Source organism: Myodes glareolus, chromosome 14 (genome assembly GCF_982192425.1).
Source record: "Myodes glareolus chromosome 14, mMyoGla1.1, whole genome shotgun sequence".
NCBI classification, from domain to species: Eukaryota; Metazoa; Chordata; class Mammalia; order Rodentia; family Cricetidae; genus Myodes; species Myodes glareolus.
In genome coordinates, this window is record NC_142039.1 from 7,280,641 (window position 1) to 7,305,551 (window position 24,911).

A 24,911-nucleotide genomic window follows, 5' to 3' on the forward strand; every position below is an offset into this window, starting at 1 on the left:
TGACCAAGACCAGGATGACCGACAGTGTGCTCCTACCTGGTCCCTCAGCCTCTCCTGGTGACCCATGATTGCTGTGGCATGGTGGGGGTACTTCTGCTTCAGGTGTTCCAGGAACGCCTCTCTCTTTCTATCCATCTCAGACGTTTGCATCCCCAAGATCTCCTTGGAACTTCGGGGACCACCTAGCGTGTGTCTCCTGGGGATATTTCGGGCAGGCTTGGAAACCTGAGCCCGGCTGTGTCCATTAGACAGGCGTTCCTTGGGCCGGCGGCATGCTGCATCTTCCAGGGACGTTACATGAAGATTGCTTTTCCCTTGCTCTGCAAGATAAAGAACAAAAGTACAATTCACAATTAATGATTTCACAGGAGTCTCGGGTTTGTGGCAGTTGCTAATGAATCAATGTAACGTAACAGAATTTTTTTTGTAAGAAAGAAAAAAATTCTACCATCAGAAGTGATTTTAAAAACTGTACTTCAGATGCTGTAGCAAGTTTTTTTTAAATTTATTTATTTATTTCTGCCTTTGAGTTTGTTACAAATGAGTAAGTGTGGCCAGACCAGGTGTTTGCAGGTAACCGCTCCTGTGTCTATAATCACAGCAGAGATAACCCCAGGACTGTTCTGACTATTTCAACACTTTCCATTATAGTTTCAACCTATTAATAGGATTTTATAATCTGAAGATGGTTCTGACACATGTGGATCAGCACCAAGAGGAAAGATAGCTATATAGTCCTCAGAAGATCACTGGCACCAGCAAAGCACTGGAGAGTTCCAGTTCTCCATTGTCACCAGGAGCCAGGCAAGGGGAATATCATGGAAGGTAATTGGGGAGCCGTACAGTGAAGGTTCAGTCATATTTTCCCCAAACGACTTCATCTGAAACACACGTAGCAAGAGAAGCACCATGGATGTTTTGATGGTTCTGACCTATGTAGACGACTTCCAACATAGAGCTGGCCTTTCAGAGTCCTGTCAGCTTATCCTTAGAAAAGATCAAAGGGGACTTACGAGGTTAATGCTTAGGGTTCAAAGCAAGTTAAAGATGCTCCTGACCCTGTTTTTCTTGGTTCTGTTGTTTTCAGGTTTTTAGGATGGGGATGAAAGTAGCAAACATTGAGAAGCTGCAAAAATTCAAGAACACAGTTCTTCATAGTCTTTTGTTTCTTTGATTTTGTTCTGTTTTGTTTTGAGGCAGGGTCTCACTAGTATAACCTTGACTGGCCTGGGGCTTGTTATGTTGACCAGGCTGTCCTTGAACTCAGAGATCCTCCTGCCTCAGCCTCCCAAGTACTGGAACTAACAGTGTGTGTCACCAGCGCCCAGTTTTCACAGCCTTTCTAGAAAAGTAGGCTCAGTGGGATAAGAAATTTCCATGAAGACCGAAGGTGTGAGTTCAAGCCCTAGCATCCACACAGTAGAATAAGAAAACGGACTTCTGCCTGTCATCCCCTGACCTCTACAGGCACATGTGCATCCCCTGACCTCTACAGGCACATGGGCATCCCCTGACCTCTACAGGCACATGGGCATCCCCTGACCTCTACAGGCACATGGGCATCCCCTGACCTCTACAGGCACATGGGCATCCCCTGACCTCTACAGGCACATGTGCATCCCCCCACCATTATAATAATTTTTTGTTTTTGTTTCTTTTTTTTTTTCAAAACAGGGTTTCTCTGTGTAACCTTGGCATCCTGGAACTCACAGAGATCCACCTGCCTCTGTCTCCCAAGTGGAGTGCAAGATTAAAGGTGTGCCACTACCACACGGCTTTGTAATTTTTATTTATTTACTTATTTGTTTGTTTGTTTTGGTTTAACAATTTTTTTTTAAAGCAACAGCTGTCCATAGTTTAGACATAAACCAGTTCCCTAAATGCAAGGGAACTAACATTCCCTAACACTGTTACCCTCTCTTTTTCTGGAGGCTTCTACATACAGAAGATCTCCAAGTGCAGAGTCCAGCTAGCAGGAAATGGAAAGTATTTCACCTCTGGCTGGTTTTCCTGTTCTAGTCTTCCCAAGCTCAACGTGTGCCCCAAGAACAATTCTTCTGTGTGGCCCCACTCCTCATTATTTTGCTCATTACAGCATCTCCATCAGACACTGAGGAAGGAAGGGGGGAACAGCTCAGTTAGTTACTATTAGCTTTCACTAGTTTCAGCAGGAAGCTTAAAGAGCGAGAAAGCAAACGTTTTGGTTGAGAAGGTATTGAGGGGTTAGTATAATTTTATTTAGTTAGTAAGAGTAATCTTTATTAAGTAATAATATCTTTAATTTGCATCACAGTTTCCTTTTTTTTAGCATCTTTTCCCTAATAATTCAGGAGTCACGAATTTTGTTACATAGAGCAGAATGCAGGACCAGAGATGAAATTTAGACATGAAATTCTTGCCTGGGATATGCAAGGCTCTGAGTCAGTCACAAGACCACCACAAAAAACAAAGCTAAGAGTAGAAAGATCATATCTCAGGCTGAGAAGCGCATGTGCCATAAAGATGCTCAGCTTCATCTTTTGCATGTGTGTGTTGTACATGTATTTTTGTATTAGCTAAAACCATCGTGTGCGTGATAGAGCCCTGTGGCTTTTCAAGACTGCTTTCGACAACATTAAAATAATCCATGTGAAAGTTATCCAGGACAGTTAGCTTAATGAACAAATCTGAATCTCTGGCAAGACTATTTCTTCAGACATACGGATAAAGAATCACACATAACCAGTCAGACAGACAGGTGGAAGACACGTTGTTGAACTCATAGGCCTTCAGCAACTCAGCTGCTCCATCCAGGGATCAGCAGGGTCAGACAAGACAATAGGACCAGTTAGCCTCACAGACTATGGAGTATCCCACTTTCTTTCTTGAAATAAACTGAGAGACCACGCAGAAGTAGGGTCCTGAGGTCACTGGCAACCTACAGGGCACACTAACCTCCTCGTCATCCCACTGCCGGGACTTCAAACTCTCAGCCTCCCCTGACGCTTGTCATGGGGGAAGTTTCATCGACTTCACACTGCTTCTCTACCTCTTTCACATTCCTGTGGATTTCTAAATAATTTTCCAGTTGTCTAACAAGGTTGAACATGTCGTGGCTAAAAGGAGTGGAAACAGCACCCGCAGTTAGCAAGAAAGAAGGCTCATGCAGGCTGCCTGGGAGACAGAACCCACCTTTGTCTTATAACTCTCATCCACTGCTCCACCGTCCCCTCTGCCTCTGTCCCGGCACCAGGCATCAGCACCCGAACAAGCAATACTGTCCACAGGAAACCACTTCACACTCCTCATCCTCACGTAGGCCCTTTCCTCTGCTCTTGGAAGCTGCCAGTCTCTTGAAGGAGAACTGGCATCTGGACCATTGTAGTCATGTGGGGAGAATGCGGCCTTGTAGCTGCGCGGAGCGTCAGGCGGGGCATCATAAACAAGAGAAGGAACAGGCACAGAGCGTTTTGCCACAGCTCCACAGCCATGGTGTCAGACTCGAGTGGCTCAATTCCTCATTATTCGTATGAATAAATAAAAGCACAAGTGTGGGCTCTCAGGCTGCCAAACAGAAGGGCAGTTCTAGTTCTTGTTTGGAAAGAACTTTAGTGCTAAGATGTAAATATGGGTGTGCCCGACTCTTGGCTATTCTGGGACTTCTTGTCTAACAAAGTAGTGAAGCTGTAGCCTGAAGACAAGGCCTGGGCAAAGCTGAAAGGCAGCCCTGTTTCCTCTTCCTGCCCCTCCCAAGCTCTTCCAGGGAGCCCACTTCCAGCAGGGCAAAGAGCAAGCAAGAGCTTCCAATGGGAAACCAGCCCTTAAAGATTCTCCAGAGCAGAAGTGGGGAGGAGGAGGGCAGGCGGACCAAAGAGCTGCTCCTCAGAGACCTGGGGACTCCAGCTGGGATGAGTCCACTTCCTGGACATGAAAAGCAGAGAGGCTGAACGCAAAAAAGCGGAGGTTCTAGGAAGGAGAGCATCCTCAGAGAGCCGTCCACAGAAGCTCTGCAGACAGGCAACTGCCAGACTGTGGGAGCCTGTGTCGTTGCCATGCTCGGGTTACTCTGCCTGAGTCAGATGACACAGTGAGGGATTTGGGACTTTGCATCATTTGGGTACTCTACAACCTGCTGGGAACCAGCGCAAGTGCAGCTATCTTCTTGGGATAATTATTTTGTTTTATCTTATTTGCTTTTAATTTTTTTTGTACTGAAGATTATACCCAGAGTCTTGTACATGCTAAATATGCACTCTACCATTGAATTAAATTTCTCTGAGAATTTCTTCCTTGGTCAAGGTCAGGGAGCCCAGTGGCTCACACTTATACCATTTCAGCGCTCAGAAGGCTGAGGTAGGAGTTCAAAGCTAGCCTAGGTTACATAGTGAATTTCAGGTCAGCCAGGGCTCCTGTATAATAGAGCATGAACTCTTGTCTCGAATAACCAACACACACACATACACACACACACACACACACACACACACACACACACACACACACACCCTGCTGTATATTAGGTAGTCCACATACTCCTTTGTGTGTGTATATGTGTGCTTGCATATGGTGTATGCGCACCTGTATTTGTTAATGTGAGTGTCTGGACATGCCTGTGTGGAGGTCGGAGATGGAGGGCAGGTATTTTCCTCTACCATGCCCCACCTTATGTTTTGTGAGGTAGAAAAACAGGAGCTCACCAAATTCTGTTAGTCTGGCTGTCAGCAAACCTGGGAGACCCTCCCGTCTCCAGCTCCAGGGCTGAGACCATGGGTAGGTGCACCACACTTAGCTCTTTACACGAGTTCTGCAGATCCAAAGTCGGGTCCTTCTGCTTGTGAATCAGGCACTTTGCCTACTACCCCACTTCTCTAGCTCCTCCCCACTTCATAGCTGCGGTGTTGTGGTTGCTTCTTGTTTTGTTTCTTTAAAGACAGTCTCTGCAGCCCAGGCCAGACTCACGCTTGCTGACCTCTGGAGTCAGCTGTCCAAATGCTAGGATTACAGTCAGTGGGTCCTCACACTAGGAAGGATGGAGCGTTTCAAGCTTGCCGAAGGGCACTGGTCTTCAAGGAGAGGCTGCCTGGCTGTGAAGCCTTCGGCTGACAACCACTGCACTCTGTATTGCAATGGACGCATCCCCTGGGCTGCTCACACAGGCAGAGTCTGCTTCCTGTACTCTCCATCTAGCTGGAACCCTGTACTAATTCCAGGGAGTGTAATGTGGGCAGAAGTAACAAGAATCCCTTCATTCCTGACCCCCAGGTCTCCTAAATAATTTTGCAGGGTATCTGTCTTTACTCTTTGGCCAGATGAATGCAAAGGATCCAGGAGACACCTCCAAAGGGATAGTGTGCTGATGGGGCAGAAGGGCCACCCAAGGATTAGTTCAAGCGCAACACACTCTAGTATGTAGGACCAGAAAATTGACCCTGACCATATAAAGCCACCAAGAACACTGGGCCTGAATAATGGCCATGTTTATTGGACACTCAGTTCAGTGTCCCTCGGTTTTCTAGTCCTCTTGTCAATATTACAGAGATATCACCATATACAAACTTGTATAAGAATTACAGCTGAAATGAGGCCATTGCATCCTTATAAAAGACTTTAAAAATTGAGGTCAGTGGGCTGGCAAGATGGCTCAAAATGGGAGTGCTAGTAAGCCCGGACACCTGAGTTCAATTCCTAGATGCTGTAGAATGGTGGAAGGAGAAAACTAACTCCACAAAGCTGTCTTTGGATCTCTACACAGGGAGCAAGGCATATCTGCACTCACATCACACATATTCATGATGATAATAATAATAATAATAATAATAATAATAATAATAATAATAATAGTGGGGGAGCTGAAGAAAGAGCTCAGGAGCTAAGAACATTGGCTGCTCTCCCAGGGGACCCAGGTTCAATTCCCAGCACCCACGTGTTAGCTCACAACTGTCTGTAACTCCAGTTCCAGGGGATCCTTGCCCTCTTCTGGCTTCTTAGGCACCAGGTAGGCATGGGGTGCACAGACACACGTGCAGGCAAACACTCCTACACATAAATACATTTCTTAAAAAATAAAGTCAAGGATAAAAACAATTCCTGGTATAGATTTTATGCAAAATAGGAACAGCTTGCTTTCTAATCTAAAAAAACATTCTTGTGTGGATTCAAGTTAATTGACAGAGTGAACTGTTCATTCACACAATATTGATGAAATGCTTGTTTCGAACACTGAAGGAGTAGGTGGGTGGTGGAGCAGTGATCAAGATAGATTGTATCTCTCCCTGAATAGGAGCATCCACGTGATGATTAGAGAGACAGTCAGCAAATGAACTAATATACGATCTGAGTATCAGGCAGTGCTTTGAAGAGTGAAAGAAGATACAGAGGAGAGACTGGATGGGCTATTTCAGAGTGCAGGCTGAATGCCTCTCATTCCCTAGGTTGGCACTCCACAGGAGGCTGCCAGTCACTGCCAGAGGAGGCAAGCAGGTGGATGGACTCCGGCATAGAGTTTTCAAAATGCTCTTAAAAGCCAGAACAGGAACTCATGTTGTGGCGAACATCCTAAGGATCACACTAGGAGACCATGGCCTCCAAAGAAAACAAGACACAGATTCAGATTCCACCAACAGCTAGGCATGATGATACACATCATACCCCAGTCCTTGGCAGGAGGCGGGAAGATCAGGAGTTCAAGTCCAGCCTCAACCACATTTGTTCAAAGCCAGCCTGAGTTACATGAGACTCCATCTCAAACAAATTACACCAATAGCTACCAAATGTCTTCTCTGCTAAAAGCATACAGCTTTTTACATTCTGCACCTAGTGTATAGTCTGTCCTGTTCCTTTAAGAGACAAGCCCCACCCACTCCCTTCCTTTCCCTACCCTCTTCCACCACCAAGGCAAGGGATCTTCCTTTGGCTTCCAGTGTGAGTATTTTCCTTTCCATCTCTAGTCTCTCTCCCAAAGAGGCAGCTCTGCCTTGCTCCCTTCTCCCCCTCCCCCATCCCGTTTCTCTCTCTCTCTCTCTCTCTCTCTCTCTCTCTCTCTCTGCCTCTCTCTGCCCTTCCCCCTTCTCCCCTTTCTTCTTCCTTTCCATAACCGGCTAAATAAATATCCAATATCCAATCTCACTCTGCATGGCGTGCCTATCCATTTTAGTCTCTCACCCGCCACGTGGCTCCCTGCCTGGCTGCCTTCGTGGCCAGCCGTGGTCTCATGCCTGCTGCCCACTGCTGCCACTCGGGGATCTGAAGCATTTTATTTTTACCATAACACCTATGGGGGGGGGGTCACAGAACTAAATATGGAGCTGTGAAAGAAGTTAGCAACAGTGAAGGATTTTGAAGCCTGCAACAAACAACAATTAATTAAAATTCATATATGGATAACCAGGGGCTGAAGATATAGCTCAGACGTTAAGAGCTTTCACTTCTCACAGAGGCCAGATTTGAATCTCAGCACCCACATGGTTGCTCACAAATTTGTAACTCCAGTTCCAGGGGATTCCACACCTTGTTTTGACCTCCACAGGTAGCAAGCACACACATGGTGCATAGACTCAGGTGCACGTGCACACATAAACAAACAAACAAACAAATAAATAAAAAGTAAACCAGCAACACACGTAAAGCTAGGCATGGTGGTATGTGCCTGTAATTATAGCATTTGGGAGGTAGAAACAGGAGGGTCAGGAGCTCAAGGTCATCCTCAGCCATGCACAGAGTTCAAGTTAGCCTGGGCTACGTGAGACTATATTTAAAACAAAGCAAACCAAGTTCTAATGAATCTGAGAGGTTTCTGACGGTGCTTGCTCATGTTGCATTTTGTTTCCCAGGATGCTGGGTTCTGAACACACACCATGCATGCTTCGCATGGCATCTGCCACCATGCCACAACTTGCCAGCAAATGCTTCTGGAAACACTGTGGCTCAGATTCAATTACTGTATGTTTTGAATTTCAGTGCTTTTACTATTTATGCAAAGCTTTATGCTCTTATAGAAAAAGAATGGTTTAATTATGGAAAATAAGGACTTTAAATAGCTTTCTACTGTCATCCTTCAGCATGTATCAAATGAGTGTATCTTCAACATGTATTATCTTAGGATGTGTGATTTTTTTATCTTAGAATGTTTGAGATGCTGACTTGAAATTCATTTTTTTAAAAAAAATCATTTAGCAAATATTGACTTGGAATTGGAACAGAATTTCCACAATTTCTGAAATGGCTTTATACATTTTTTTTGACATTGGTGCTACATGTTTGTATTGTGATGCTCTCAGCACTATTATAAAATCAAACTATCAACACTGAAAAGTTTAAAGATGTTCTGTGTCTTGCCATATCAAATATTCAGCCAAGATTTATATCCTTATATAAAAATAAACAAGCACATTCATGTTGGTGTGCAAATTTGTCTTCATCTTTAATAAATGATCATATTTTATACACCACACATACACGCACACACACATACACAACCATAGTAGCACATGCATTTAATCCCAGTTCCAACACTGAGGAGGCAGAGGCAAGAAGATTCCTGTGAGTTCTAGGTCAACGTGGTCTGTATAAGGAACTCTAACCTAGCCAGAGCTAAATAGTGACACTGTCTCAAAAAATAAAATAAAATAAAATAAAATAAAATAAAAAATAAAAAGAAAAGAAAAATGGGGGGAGGGGGAAGAACTTTCTTTTACAGTTAATTGATGTTTACGATGTTTATTTAAAGGTTTTATCTTTTAATTACAACTGTGCATTTGTGCACATGAATACAGTTGCCCAGAGTCCAGAGGAAGACATTGGATTCCCTGGAGCAGGAGTTATGAGGGGTTGTAAGCTCCTCAGCATGGGACCTTGAGTCCTCTGGACAGCAGCGCACACCCTTCACCACTGGGCTATCTCTCCAGCTCCCGAGAGTCCTCTGGAGAGCTGTGCATGCCCTTAACCACTGGGCTATCTCTCCACTTCCAAAAGGGTTGTTTTAAAATAAGCTTCTTTATGATTTAGCTCCAGTAAATGTTTGATTTATATGCCTCTCTTATAATTGTATATACCCAGAGCCATACAAATCTTCCCAGATGAAAGACTCCAGGGGCAAAAAAAGTTTAGGAAGTCCGTAACCCATGGTGCTATCATTGTTTCCCAAATTCTTGAGATGACCATATGCTTGCCACCTTTCTTAAACAGCTCTGAGTTACACCTGTTGCCCAGCAAAATTATTTATAGAGTTCTCTTTCATTCCCAAAGGTGTGAGTTACATGATCACTCAAGGATTCCCTGTATACAGCTGCCTGATAACACAAAGTCTCTGGAGTAGTGTCGTCGGCCTTCTGTCACTCTGCGAGACACAGTCCTGGCCCAGGAACCCCACACGGTAACCGCGGAAACCGATACACAGGCAGAGATACAGGGCAGAGCACAGTGACAGATGAGCACATGCGGCTGCAGGTGATGCTGGCCTCAGAGATGCTGCTCCTTCAGCTCACCCTAAGAAAGCCGTACACATCCCAGTGGAGCACGCTCAGAGAAGCACACACGGTGAAGCACACGCGGTGAAGCACACGCGGAGAAGCACACTCGGGGAAACACACTCAGTGAAACACACGCGGTGAAGCACACGTGGTGAAGCACACGCGGTGAAGCACACGTGGTGAAGCACACGCGGTGAAGCACACGCGGTGAAGCACATTCAGTGAAGCACACGCGGTGAAGCACATTCAGTGAAACACACTCAGTGAAGCACACGCAGTGAAGCACACTCGGGGAAACACACTCAGTGAAGCACACGCGGTGAAGCACACTCGGTGAAGCACACGCGGTGAAGCACACTCGGGGAAACACACGCGGTGAAACACACTCGGGGAAACACGCGGTGAAGCACACTCGGTGAAGCACACTCGGGGAAACACACGCAGTGAAACACACTCGGGGAAACACGCGGTGAAGCACACGTGGTGAAGTACACTCGGGGAAACACACGTGGTGAAGCACACACGATGACGTACACGCAATGACGCACACACGATGAAGCACGCGTGGAGCAGCCAGAATCAAGTCTTGAGATTCTAACTGGGACTCTCTCTCCTTTTACTGTCTTCCCATCCCCCTTCCAATGTCCCTAACCTGTCTTGAATGCCCAGGTGCATTAGTTCTTGGGTGCCCGGGTCTATCAGCAGAGAGGCAGTCACAGTCCACCTGGCAACCCAGTGACCAACACCTGTTTACTTTTCTTAATCCTCACACACCCTAAGGACATGCTGCTCCCCTAACCCAAATTGCACCCCTACCCCCACCCAGCTATTTCTCTTAAATGCTTTCCCCCATAGGTAAATGCAGCTCCATCCTTCCAGCCACCTGGATCAAATATTTTGAAGGTGTTTCTGACTTTTCTTTTCTACTCAACACTACATCTGATCTTAGCAAATTCCTTTGGCTTCGCATCCAGTATGCGTCAGGAATCTGCTGGCTTCTTATCGCCCTCTGCTTATCACCACCTAGCCTAAAGCAGCACGGGTCTTCTTGCCTGCTTTACCTCAGGAGCCTCCTTAACAGGCCTCTCTGCCCCTCCCCCTCCACACAACACCTCAGCCACTCAGTGCCTTCGAAAAGGCCTGGTAGAGTTCTTGAGTTCTTACCTAAGATGCTTAAGGTTCTAGGTTCTCTACCAGGGTTCCACATTAATTAATTAAAATTAATTTCCTTAAATAAAAGGCAAGTCGTATTTGCTACCAGCGCCTCATGGGAGCATAAAGTAAGCGCCAAAGACCTCCCCACAGCTCCACGAGCCCTACAGAATCCGGCCTGGGCGACCTCTCAACCCTTTCCCTCCTCTCCTCCTCCCAAGTTCCTGCTCTTCCCTCTCATGCTGTGAATTTGGTTTATTCTCATCTCTGCTAGCGTGTCACCTCAGTGACGTGCTCTCTGATAATCCTTGATTTTACCCCCACTTCCTTGCACTTCCCTTATTTTTCCCTGTAGCCTTATTTTTAGTCAAAAGAATCACCAGATAAAACAAAGGATCTCCAGTAAAATAGGAAGCTTGGGAACATAAAAAATATTTTTGGTCTAAGGCATAAAAAATAGTTTTGGTCTAAGTCTATCCCACACAATATTTAAGAAATACTTATGCTTTAAAATTACTCATTGTTTCTCGGCTTTTATTTACTAACTCCAGCATCCCAGCCATCTGACAGGCTCCTCATTTGGCTTATTTGTTCAGTTTGTTTCTGCCCCACCCTTGGCCCTTAGAACATCATCAGTCCAATGAAGGGGACTATTTTTCAGTCTGGGTTCTGCATCGCTGGATCCACAACATCTGGTACAGTGACTACTACACAACAGAAGTTCAATATTCATGGAGTGGATGAGTAAGCGAAGCGAGGCATCTGACCACCCCAACCTCGGAAACATCAATGAATTCCTCCGCTTGTTTAAGAGTTGGTTCTTAAATTGGTCCTGGTCTAATTGCCCCCTCTAGAATTGGGGTCTTTTCTTTCAGGACAGTTCCAGAGGTTGAATTCCTGTAGGAATATTGGCCTTATCAAAAGAGTGAGGGGGAAGGAGGGCTTAGCCTGGATGCCACCAACCCCGGGACCCTCAAACCGAGCGGACTGACGCCTCAAGGCTCCGGGATTATTGAGCACTTAGGAGACAGGCTTCCTTTTCAGTTGACTGGGGGATTTTTCTCTCCTGATTGTATTTTCTTCTGTCTGGCTCGGTTTTGCATTTTCAGTGTGGATGAGTCATGTGCTACTTCCTTTTTTTTTTTTTATTCTACAAAACACACACCTTTTCCCTTGTGCATAATCCCCACTCCCACGCGCTGCCGTGCACAGCTCTGCACTCCTGCACAGCTTTGTGTTACTGACTGGCCCCTGCATGAACCTGGACGGCTAGGGCAGGGGCGGTTTAGGATTGTGTGGTAGGTGCCCCGACAGCCTACTCAGTGAGAGGGGCCGATGGGCGCCAGCATCACTGTCTGCAGCTACCCACCCTCCCGGCAAGATTTATTTGGAACTATATAAGGTTCTGGAAATTCCCTACGGAAAAGACAAGTCTATTATAAACACAATGTAAAAAAGAAACTGCCCGGAGAGAATACAGGAAAGCTGTTTTAAGATCTCCCAACTTTTACATTTAAACAGAAAGCCCCAGAGTTCTATCTATCATCCAGATGCTCAAGTACTCCCCTGCCGTTCGGATCTGCAAAATAAAAACATTCTTAAACTCCAATTTAGCTCTAAAGCACTGCAAAACTTTGTATCCTGCAAGAAGTCCCCCCCCCCCATGAAAACTCCTAACCAATGAATGGAACCGCAGCGCCCTGAAGGTAGGCGCAAAATTGCCTTTCAAAGAGCCTCCTGAAGCACCGGGAAATTATCAAAACGCTGTCGGGTGATTCATTTGTCATTGCTTAGGGATCCCGCACAAATTGCTTGTTCACTGTTCGACCAATCTGACACCATGCACCGCCTCTTCCCCGACCTAGGAAGATCTCGACACAAATAAAGTAGAGCCAAGAAACCACAGCTCTGGACTTAGTTTGAAAACGCACCCCGCTCCCAAACACCCCCCTCCCCGCAAAGAAATAGACTTTTCGTGGCTCCAGGCTCCCGGTCTCCAGTTCTAAGCAGCGTGCGTGTAACTCCATCTTTGAGGACTGTTACTTACGGGGCATCTGTCTGCTGTCTGCCGAGGGAGGCAGGTTCGGCTCACATTTCTGGCCTTCGCTTTCTTCCATTGTCCCTGCCGGCCGCCCAGGCTCCTCACTCTGGAAACTTCAGAGCGCAATTCGGAAAGCTCGCAGAAAGCGCTTGGAAGTGGGCCCGGGGGTGGGGCGGAGGGGACCGGCGAAACCCCACCCCAACTAGTCTCCACTCCGGTGCAAAGTCTCCCTCGCCAGGGAAGACCGCATTCCAGGGCCCGGCCTCTCTCGGCCTGGGTCCCAGAGCGTCCGCCACCCGCCCGCTGTCGCCAGGACTGGGGGCTGTGCCCTGGAGGCGGCCGCTGTCCCCGCCTCTGCCGCTCAACAGGTGACCGCTCTGCTGACCCAGGACGCAGCCTGCCGGCTTTCCCCGGACGAGGCAAACACTTCACACAGGAGTAGGGACGGACAGGAATTGCAGTTGCAAGTCAGGCCCAGCCCCCTTGAATCTCAGGAGCCCAATAGGCCCCCCAGATAGGCTGAGTAATAAGCAACGAACCGCTGAATCCTCCAAAGTTATGAGAAACCTCTTTAAAAGTTTTTTTTCTTTCTTTTTTAAGATAAGTATATGCTAAATGTTGTGAAATAAACACTCTACACACCAACTCTGTAGGGAACTAATTAGCATCTATAAAGAAGTATTGTAATTTTCTCTGGTCGACTTCAATCACTTCGTTACCAGGACTTTAACCCCTGGATTTTAAACCCTTTGTTTTGGTTCTTCTCTTTCCTTCCTTCCTTCCTTCCTTCCTTCCTTCCTTCCTTCCTTCCTTCCTTCCTTCCTTCCTTCCTCCTTCCTTCCTTTCCTTCCTTCCTTCCCCCCTCTTTCTTTCTTTCCTTCTTTCTCATCTTCACTTTCTAAGACGCCTTTCCTTTCCCCAACACAGACACACGAACAGACACACACCATACACAACCATACACATAAACACACCTCTTGATCACAAATCCGAAAAGCCACCTAGTAAATCGACCTTCTGAGTTGCTCAAGTTAATTACTTAAAAACATCTGAAAGGCAATTAAAATGCTTTCCTTTGGATGGGCAGGATTACATCCGACAGACTTGTTCTCCTTTTAAACCACCTACAAATATTTATTTTGTTCACTACCCAGTCCTTGGAAAGCTGGCAAATTTCCCAGAAAGTGAAAATAGGAGGCACAGTGTCCACACAAAAGGGATGGGAAAATAGTCTAAGCAACATTTGCCCTGGCTCTTAGGGAGATTTGAAAAGAACCCAATAGCTAATAGGGAAGGTGCGACCTTTTAATCTGCTGCCCCATATCACCTCAGGGGGAGAGGACAATGGTCATCCTGCCCATTATACCTTCACCCAATTTACAGTCCATTCGAGCAGGATTGGACACTGATTTAGAACAGGAATGTGCACAGAACAATGGCTGGCCTCTGGGCTGGATCATGGCCTTGAATCACCTGTGTGTCTTGGCAGCAGAAGGGACATATTTTGGCCACTTCAAACATAAAAATGCAGAAGTATGTAAAAGACAAAAGAGTGTGCCACCAGTTAGGCATGGGTGACACCCACGCTGGGAGGAGAAGAGTACCTCAATCCCAACCAGGGTTTTTCTGGAAATCCAAGAGGATGTGGAGGTCTTGTAGAAAACTCAAGCAGTGCCCTAGCAGGGGGAATATAGACAGTGGATTCATTTTATATTTAAAGATTTATTTTCATTTTATGTGTATGGGTGTTTTGAGTATGCATATGTATGTGTATGTTTTGGGTGCAGTACCCACAAAGGCCAGAAGAGGGCATTGGTTTTCTCTAACTGGTGTTAGATGGCTTTGAGCCACCATATGGATGCTGGGAGCAAAATCTGGGTCCCCTGAAAGAGTTACAAGTGCTCTTAACAGTTGAGCCATTTTTTGAGTGACAAGGAGTGGGCTTACGCAGCAGCTAGAAGTCTCCAAGGCCTTGGAACAACAGCATCATCCTGGCCACTTATTTAGGTACAAGTAATCATAAAAGAAGACCCTCCTGGTAATATAGGACTATAATCTCAGTTACTGAGGCAGGAAGATGGAAAATGGAAGGCTTGCCCAGGCTACGGAGTGAGTGCAAGACCTTCCTGAATAACTTAGTGAAACCTTGTTTTAAAGAGCACAACAAGTCCGAGGGTAGCTCAGTGGTAGAACATTCACCCAGGTTGTTCAAGGTCAGAGTTTGAGTGACAGTATCACAAGAAAAAAAAAGTTCATCAATTAGGAAGCATCTCCTGCGTTCAGGTCTTGGGTGGATGGTTCTGGTTGTCTCTCTGTGTGTATATATGTGCTTGGATATGTGAGTGTGCAGGCCTATGTGTTCCTGGAGGCCGGAAGAGGACATTTGCTGTCTCTTCTATCACCTTTCCCCTTAGTCCCAAGGTCTCTCCCTAAACCAAGAGCTCATGGTTTTGACGAGGCTGCCAGCCAACTGAGCCTGGGGAGCCTCTTGTGTCTGCCCTCCTAGAAGCTGGGCTTTCCAGGCAAGCACAGGAGGCCCACCTTGGTATGTGGTGCTGGGACACAAACTGCAATCCTCACGGCTGTGTAGTAAGTACTCCTAACTGCTGAACCATCTCTCCATCCCTCATGTTTTATATGACTGTTGTAAGATTTCAAGTTATCAGAGTCAATGGAGCAGGAACCATTGAAATATGAAGCCAAGGGCTTTGATACTGCCCAACCTGCTGGCCTGTAGGAACAGTCCACTCTCAGCAGCTCCTGTCTGTCACTTGACACAGTACAGGAACACGCCTCCATAGAGAAGGAAATACAGCCGTCAGCCAGCAGGAGCCTTTCCCTTAATCCCATGAAGGTAGGAAAGATGGATTTCTGGATAGGAGCGCCGCCGCCCTGTGCTGCAGCAAACAGAGCAACAGAGCAGTGTTTGGGTCTCTGTGGACACCCGGATGGGCCAGAGCATGCTCCTCCACCCTCTCCGCACCCCCGAGACTCTAAGCAGCCCATGTGCCCGGGCAGCTTTGGCTTCTCTGTCATAGAAAAAACAAGCTGCTGCTGCCTCTGCAGATATTCCAAATATGCTGTAGAATGCAGGAAACAAACAACCAAATGAGAAAGCCAGTGGACCTACATCATCAAGGACTGTGATATACACACCTTCTGATGGTGAAATGTTCTCTCCTCTGCATGACCAGAGTCTGGCAATTACAGGCAGAGCCTCTGTGAGTCACTGGACTTCTGTTGTTTAAGAACTGGAACTGAAAATATTTTGCCAAGACCCCGTTCGTGCCATTGTGTGAGCTATTCACATATCTCTCTCCAGGCACACTGACCTTATTAAGAACTTTCCCCTTACTGTCAAGTTTCTCAGAAGAAACAGTAGCTATATTCGGCAATCTACACAAACTTGGTACTCAACTCTTCATGAAAAATATCACTATTGTCACCCCAGGTACTAGAGAGATGTCCTTGGTTCTAGAAACAACTCTGAACTAGAAGTATACTATACTTTTAGAATTTGATTTCTCACTTTAAACTTTGCTATCATCATCCAATCTGCCTATTACTGTACTTCAAAACTTGCTGGGAAAGCAAGAACTTAAATTTGATTTTTCTTCCAGTCAACTAGACAGCCACAATAATGATTCTGGGGGTTCAACTTCCAACTCCATTTCTGTACCCCAGTGAAGGTGCAAGCCTTTCTCATCTGTTGGAATTCAGACTTAAAATGAGCTTACGTATCCACAAAGAAGTGTCATTCTAAATGAAACAGAAGTGCAGAAAGACAAAGGTGATTTTTCGGTCATAGCCAATCCACTGCAGAACTGGAATGTTGGCTTTCAAAACGGCATTTGCATGAAGTCTGCTAAAATAGGGATTAATCACAAACAATTGTGGATGATTTGTTACAAGCCTATTTAATTACGGGGCAGTGGGAAAACACATCAACTTCTTTTATGCAAATTTCTCAAGAGAGAAATCATGGCCAAAGCCAAGCCTAAGTGGAGTTACCTTGATATATGTTTAGCTTTTTTTTTTCTTTAACTCTTGCTAAAAGCAAGATAGTTTAAAGTAATTTCACATCTGGACACCAAAGAAATAATTAATGCTTGCTTAAAGTCCTTAAATGGACCTTTTAGAAGCATTGATAACTGAGTCAAAACAAAGTGGAAAATCAGTCAACAGAAATGTTTAACAAGGAGGCTCCCTGTTGGGTGTCTAGCTTCCCAGTTCTGATGGCACGTGTCACCTGTATGTCACAGGGAACAGACATGTAACAACTGGGGAAACTGCTGAAATGATGGTGTGAGGCGTGGCCTCTTCTCCCACCTTCATTTGACAGCAAGCTGTCAGGTGCTCCAGTGACCTTCTACTGGGAGAAGGAAAGGAGGTACCACTAACCACTAGAGCTGGACCATTAGAAACCAGGACTGCCAATAGGACACCAGCACAGATGGCCACCTGCATGCAATCCAAGATAAGCCTCATGCATTCTTCAGGTTTCCAGATGTGAAGGGCTCATAAAAAGGAGATTTGAGCTTCTCACCGAACACCCCATGGATGAATTTTAAGCACTAATGAAAGCAAGTGTGGGACCCTCCTCCGAGCTATAGTTCAAGTAGTACCCGTATATCTCCAGCATGACCCCTAAGCTTCCCTTATCGGAGAGACTGGAAATCCCAGAAACTTAAGAACTGAGGAGGTCAGGAGTCCCCCAGCATGTGATTTTCCTGTGTGGATGGCTGGGAGTGTCCTCCGCATGCATCCACTGTACAGTTACATAACGTAAAGTTACACTTGAATCCCCGGGTTCCTTTCATCCTCTCGGGATCGGGAGAATACAGCTCTGCAGGGCTGCCCTGTGGTCTCAGCTCTACTGCTTGGTCCACCACAAACTGAGTCTGGATCACAGGCGGCAACTTTCAAGTGATAATCACAGCATGTATGGTTTACAGCTTTTATCCCGGAGCAAGTCAAGCTGTGCACCACGTTCCTGGGTTTCTGGACTTGCAGGGCAGAATTCACCAGAACAGGTAAACTTGCACAGACACAAGCAATCGGTGCTGCTATCAGCCTTACAATGAGTGTCTGGAGGAAATGGCTTTTCCAGGTTCATTTTCTGCCCTTAACCCTCCCCAAAGGCTCTCACTCCAGATTGCCTTAGAGAGGGCAAGAACCAAGGGGAAACCCAACACACAGCCAGGAGACAGAGTCACATATGGCTCACTTCTCTGTTGCCTTAGCCTACCACCAGGCAAATAAGACTTAATAAATGCATGAGTCTGGCTCCCACCCTCCTCTCTGTGGGCTCTTACTCAGCCATAGGTCTGGGCAGCATTATCTTCCTTCTTACCCATTGCTCCAAGTGGCCCCTCAGTTGCTCTAATTCTTTGTGTTACATCAACACAGAGAATAAAGTCAAGAATGAAGCGCCAGAGAGCTTGCTCACCCACTGCTGGAAATAAAGGGAGCCAGCCTTCAGAAGAGGTGGGAGGGGCCCAGAAGAGGTCACACAGAGAAAAGAGCCCTTGAGCAGGCTGTGGGGACTCAGCTTTTGGGCAAGTGACTTAGTTTACTGCAATTTACACTGCAGAAAGGGGTTCCCAGATAAGATTGGGGTATCAGGGCAATGGTTCTGGATGTCACCCTGGGATCCTGGTGAAGCCCAGAGACATGTCCCTTATACCACCCTCAGCAAACTTTGCACTCCTCTGTCCTCAGGAATTCCAGCTCCTTCATTTCACTCCCTGCAAGGCGGGGGATCCAAGTGGTTTTGGGTGAATCACTTCCAGGCTGAGAAACTGAAACACACAAGTCTCCCTACAAGATCAATCCTTCCAGTCTCTGTATCAGCTTCAGGGAGTCATCTCGCTGGCTTTATTCTTGAGGGGCTGGGCTAGAACTCAGCACAGGGTGCTAGTCCCGCTGCCTGGAGTTCTGCCAGCGAGGAACACTCTGCCCAACATTCTCCAACCTGAAGGGAGCCTTGGACTCCAGAACATGAAAGAAGCCCCACAAAGGAATCAGCCTTTCCTCTTCAGCCCCTGATGTTTGGAAAAGAAGAGCTCTCATGAAGAAGGTAACGGGCAACCAACACCCACACAGGTTTTGCTGTCAACTGTTTCCTCTGAGATTAAAGCACTCCATCCTGTAGGGAAGCTCCTTAAGCAGGAAGGTGAACAACTCCAAAGAGCTTCAGGAAGTCCCTGAAGCTGACCAGATTCACTAGACTCCTCCTGCGCCCTGCCAGAGTAAGTTATGAAGGCTGAGAGTCCCTCTCAGAAGAGCAGAGTCAAGCTTCAAAGAAGATACTAGATAAGCCAAGTTACAAAGAGACTTTGGAACCAGAGCAGCTGCCTGGAAGAAGCAGAAATCAGATGAGCTGAAGAGGTTTTGACCACCTGAGTCACCTGGAAAGGACACTCTCCAGCCTTCTGGGCTGCCTGCAGGCTGTGCAGTATGCTCCAGCTTCCTAGCTTTTGTGAGCTGTCCCCTATGCTGGGGTGATGTAACTGTCTTTGAATCATTTCTATTTCTGTAAGTAATCCCTCACCCATACTCCTGCAAATAACCCCAGTAAAACTCATAGTTTACCAAGCTGGACTTTAGTGTTTTCCATACCTTCGTCTGTCTTGGGTTCCCTATCTAGGGTGAGTGGATGTGTGTGTTGTGTCTCCCCAGGAAAAGTTTTCTCATATAATGGGCCTGCAGCTGGGCTGAGCACTGAAGAGCGCATAGGATGCTGTGGTCAAAGGGTTTGGGTGTTTGAGAACCTGGAGTCAACCAAGGACTCAGGGAACTCAAACTCTGTATCCTCAAGTTCCTTAGACCTTGTGAAAACAGTCATGTATCTCAGAAGTTAGTATTGACAGTTACTAGCATTCAGCACAAGATACCCCAAGATCAAATTCTCACATAAAGGAGATTTACTTTCCCCAGAGGGATAAAGGGCTGGTAATAAGAGACAGAGACAAGAGATAGAGGACTGGAGAGAAGGGAAAAGGAGCAAGGGAAAGGGGTCAGGGGTATTTGTCCTGGAGAGACAAAGAACTGCCTCTGGATAGAGAGGAGTCATAGGCAAATGGCAGTTATAAAAGTAAAAGGGGAAACCCTGAGTTAGGATAAGGTGTTTAATTTTAATTGGGCATGCTAATTTGGTGAGCCAAAGGGGACTTTTGATTGCTGATCTTCAATACCTTGGTAGTCAGCCTCAGGAGGAGCAAGTAGTCAAATAAGGGAAGAGACTTTGGTGACCAGCTTTAGAAATGTTATCTCAAGGGTTTTAGCAAGGCAGGGGTATTAGGGGAAGGGCAAAGCCTCCCGAAGCCCTGTTTGCTCTGCTCAGGCTGGCTAGAGTCCCTTCAACTCTAATTTTAATATTTTCAGCATCCCAGCCCACAGCATCAAGAAGGAGCTCCACTGCCCAGGAAGAAACAGTCTTTGTTAGGAAGGACTCATTCCCAGCACAGTGGGTAGAAGGGTAGGGAAGTGTCCCCCATTACATACTTTACATTACATCAGCTTTGCAGATTTTAGGGCAAGGTGTTGAGGTAATTTAGCAGAGTCACTGTATCTGGGGTAGATATTAGATTGGACAATCGTGTTTTAAAAGTTTTTGACCTTGAGCTTGAATCCCTGTGGAAAACAATGCTTCTTCTGCTGAAGGGGCATCTTAGCTTTTCCACAACTTTGGTCACAAGATGCCTCAGGCACACCTGAGGCTCTTGTATTATTGTATATTGCAAACAATACATAATAAAGGACTGGAGTCCTGGGGGCACTGATGCTCTCCTTTAGTAAGACTTGTAAATTAGATTAGGGACCTTGGTATGAGGAAATAGCTTGTGTAATTTTCAGTAAGTACGCCTTTGTATGTTTGTTCAGGGTTTAGTCCAGCAGAAGAGGCTGGACCTTCCTGCTGCCACACAGGCCTGAAAATTTCATCTTGGAGTGCCTTCTTTCTTCAACTGACTCATGCTACACGGTGCACCCTGACAGCAAGGTGAAGTTCAGGTTCCTATATGATGCTAGAACTTAAAATTCTTCATTTTCCTGTTTTTGCTGTTTTGCTTTTTAAATATACTTCTCCAAACTTGACCAAGTTCCAACTGCACCAAAATGAGTGGAATAAAATACTTAAATACAGGGTGAGCCCCAGTGTGAATAACACTGTTGTAGGATCTTCCATAACTCAGCAAGATTAAATTTCTAAAATAGAGAAAGATGAAATGAGAAAAATCAAAGGTCAGGCAGTTAAGGTGGCTCAGTGAGTAATAACACTTGCTGTCAGGCTGGACCTGAGTTTACTCTCTGGAACCCATGGTGAAAAGAGGCATTGTCCTTCATGAAGCAATAGCCTTTCCTGGTCCAATCAGCAGGGCTACTATGCTGACCAACCCTGCTTGACCCTGCTCCTGCCGTTCCCCCTTCTCTCTTATAGAATCTGAACATGAGCTGTCAAGGGACAGGAGGATGTAGACAGAGTAGTAGATCCCCAACTCCGGAACTTTGAGTGTTTCCAGGATGTGAAGATTTTGGTACTAAGCTAGAAAAAGTCCCAATAAAGTAGACAGAATTGATGTTTCTCCCCAGCCTTGAATCCCCAGAGGTACAGAGACAGGTACATGTTACACAGAAGTAGATCTTGGGGACAGAGAGATCAGCAGAGCACTGCCTGGGAAGTAGCAGGTAGAGAGAGCTGGGATGGCGAAGTCAATCAAGACATGGAGTTGCCTTGTATCACTCAGAACTGCCAGCAGCCTCTGCAGCTACCTGAAAGCCCAAGCAGTGCATGTACTCGAGGCTTAGGAGGCCATTGCCTGTCTTTTTTGCTGTTGTTTGCACACACACACACAGTGACAACAACAACAACAACAACATGCACATGCACGTATGCACACACACATACACAACCCCAGTTGTGGGCATATCTATGCTGTACTACCTAAACAGATCACATCTGAGTAAAATGGGAAACTCAAGGGCAGACTTCACTGACTGTTTATAAAATAAAACAATACATTTGGACTGTTTCATCTTAGACACAAATACACACACACACAATTTTCTTTTTCCTGACTGTAATGGTTTAAGTAAAATGCTGCAGGTCCCTGAGAGGTGGCAGGCAACAGGCAGTGGGTCCCGAGACCATGGAGGGCCATGAAGGCAGCCAGGTCCCAGGCAAAAAACTTTGGCAGATGAGAGACTGAGATGGATAGGCACATCATGCAGTGTGAAGTTGGATATTTATTTAGTGGGTTATGGAAGGGAAGGAGAGAAGGGGGGAAGAGCAAAGAGAGAGGCAAAGAGAGAGACAGAGAAACAGAGACAGAGAGAGAGACAGAGGGGGAAGGGGAGAAGTGAGAGGGAGAGACAAAAACTGCCTATGAGAGAGAGAGAGATACAGAAAAGAAAAAGGGAGAGAGAGAGAAACAGAGAAGGGAAGAGCTCCACCTGCTGCTGGCAGGAAGGAAAATTTGCCTGCCTTAGCTGGAGGGAGTGGGTGGGGCTTGTCTTTTAAAGGGACAGGACAGACCATTACACTGACTCCCCAAAGATTTCTATTAAGTAGCTTAAAACTACATTTGAGGGTAGATTTTTAAGAGTTAAATAGCTGACTTCAGGAAGCTTCCAAATGCTATAGGTAAGCGAATAGATGCAGACTAAACTCAGGAAAAGAGCAAAGTTTTAAGTGGGAAAGAGTGAAAAATCACCTTCCTTAGGTTATTATTCCCCAAACTGCAGCCTACTGACCCTCTCATCAGATTGCTGGCATTTAGATCACTATTGACCTTGTATCAACTCACCAAAACCATTAAAGTTTTGCTTTAATACTGTCAAATTATGGGTATCAGATAGCAGTTAGATATTTTTGCTCAGAATTGGTAAACATTAATTCTGTAAGTCTAATTACATTAATATATAAGTCTAAAAAAAGCAGCTGGGTGTGGTGGCTCATACCTATATGATGTAGATGGGCCTTCTGTTATGCGCTATTTTCATTGGTTAATAAAGAGACTGCCTTGGCTCTTTGATAGGACAGAAAATTAGGGAGGCGGAGTAAACAGAACAGAATGCTGGGAAGAGGGCAATGAGGTCAGACATGCTGAATCTTTTCCGGTAAGCCACCACCTCGTGGTGCTACACAGATTATTAGAAATGGGTTAATTAAGATGTAAGAGTTAGTCAGTAACTAACTCTCTAGAGATAATGGGCCAGGCAGTGTTTAAATGAATACAACTTGTGTGTTATTATTTCTGGGGCTAAGTTAGCTGTGTGGGAGCCGGGCAGGATGAAAAGCAGGCCTGCCCGCAGATCGTTACTACACCTATAATCCTAGTCTTAGGAAGCCAAGGCAGGAAAATTGCCATGAGTTCAAGGACAGCCTAAGCTACGTACAGTGAGTTCCAAGTCAGCCTGGGATACAGAGCAAGGCTGTCTCAAAAACAATCAATGGAACAATATTTAAAAATAATAAAAAAATATTGAGTTGGGGTATAGCTCACTGGTAGAATATGCAATTAGTGTCAATGAGATCTGACATTTATTCCTTATCACAAAAGGGAAAGAAAAAAGTAAAACATTTTGTTCATATAATTCTTAAAATTGCTTAAGATATCACAATCTGGAATATACTGATTTAAGTCAAAGATGAACAACTTAACTGCTTTAGTTGGGGTTTCTATTGCTGTGAAGGAATACCATGACCATGGCAACTCTTATAAAGCAAACATTTCATTGCAATGCCTCGCTTATGACTCACAGGCATCAGGAAGTGATCTGCCCGACTGGGCATGGCTTGAGCATATATGAGCCTTCAGAGCCCACCTCCACAGTGACACACTTTCTCCTACAAGACCAAACCTACTCCAACAGGGTCATACCTTGGTGCTGCTGTGGGTAATCCTTCTGGATGCTGTGAATATGTGTTGCTCTTATTGGTTAATAAAGAAACTGCTTCGGCCTATAGCAAGGCAGAATAAAGACAGGTGGGAAAGTCAAACAGAGATACAAGGAGAAAGAAGGGCTGAGTCAGGGAAAGACGGGAGTTATCTGTCCAAGAAGGAAGATGCCAGAGGACCAGTAAAGCCATGGCAATGTGACAATACATAGATTAATAGAAATGAGTTAATTTAAGTTATGAGAACTAGTTGGTTATGAGCCTGAACTATAGGTCAAACCTTCTGTAATTAATATTAAGCCTCTGAGTAATCATTAAGAAGTGATTGAGGGATGGGGCTGGACAGAGAAACCGCCATTTACACAGTGCTACTCCCTCTGGGGACCATTTTCTTTCAAACTACCGCGTTACCCTACTCATTTACACATACCTTCTATCTTGGTCCCCTTTCTGTTTCTATAACAGAATATTCAAGACTGGGTCTTTATAAATAAAGAGGTTAATTTTTGCTCAGAGTTTTGCAAATCTAATAGAACAGGCATGACATCTGTTGAGCATGTGGGGAAGGCCATGTGCTGCTCCATTCGGGGCAGAAGAGCAGATGGGGTAGAGGATGTGTGGGCAAGAGAAGTCTGCTTGTGAGAGGGCAACGAGGAAGAGCCGAGGACACTGGAGAGAGTCAGCACCCCCCTCTCAAGAAAATGCATCAGTGAACTCACGATGTCCCCGTTTGTATACCCAAAGGCCTCCAAAGATTCCTACCACCTCTCAAAACCATGATCTTGGGAATCAAGCCACAACAAGAGCTTCGATTGGGACAAAACATTCAAGCCATGGCAGTCTTGTTGTTCAAAAGTGTAGTGAGCACTAGTTGGCCAATGGTGGGTACCAAGATGTCAGTAGATAGCACTGGAAAGGGAAGGTGTGGATTTGTGAATATTTCTCACAGCGTGTGCTTCTTCCTTATATCTGACCCTTTCTTGTGGCGCTGTGAGGTGTACTTGCGGTAACAGCTTTAGCCACCTTTAATCGCAGCTCTGACCACAGCTATTGGCACGCACTGAAACATTAGCTCCTTAAGGGAGGCTCCGATAACTTAAGAAGCTAATGAAACTTCAAAGGCTCAGAAACTCAGAAAGTTACAAGACACACAAGTCTCCTCCCCAAGGTTATAAAATCAGTACCAACTGCTGAGGCAGCAGTGTTCCACTACAGCCAGATGCAGATTGGCCAGAAAGTTCTGGGGCACAATTCTGATGAGTTGTCACCCAGGCTAGGGTGGGGTTTTTTTGGTGATGCAGCTGCCTTGAGACACCTATGCTCTTGTAAATAGCCCCAAGAAACACATTCATTCACCAAGCTAGACTTGAGT

At 45.7% G+C, this 24,911-nt stretch overlaps 1 protein-coding gene across 15 annotated transcripts in view; it reads right to left on the bottom strand.

Annotated features, from left to right (window-relative positions):
• Kiaa1217 (KIAA1217 ortholog) overlaps positions 1 to 24,911 on the bottom strand; it is a 789,856-nt gene that overhangs the window by 276,752 nt on the left and 488,193 nt on the right. For 4 of the 15 annotated variants that reach the window (XM_085699015.2, XM_085699014.2, XM_087896327.1 and 1 more), the window contains one exon: positions 37 to 320. In XM_085699015.2, coding sequence (XP_085555141.2) covers positions 37 to 150 — 114 coding nt within the window. In that variant the 5' untranslated portion in view covers positions 151 to 320. Of the gene's footprint in view, positions 1 to 36; positions 321 to 12,645; positions 12,935 to 24,911 lie in introns of those variants that run through there. The other 11 variants (XM_048460707.3, XM_048460704.3, XM_085699013.2 and 8 more) reach the window with 7 other exon arrangements.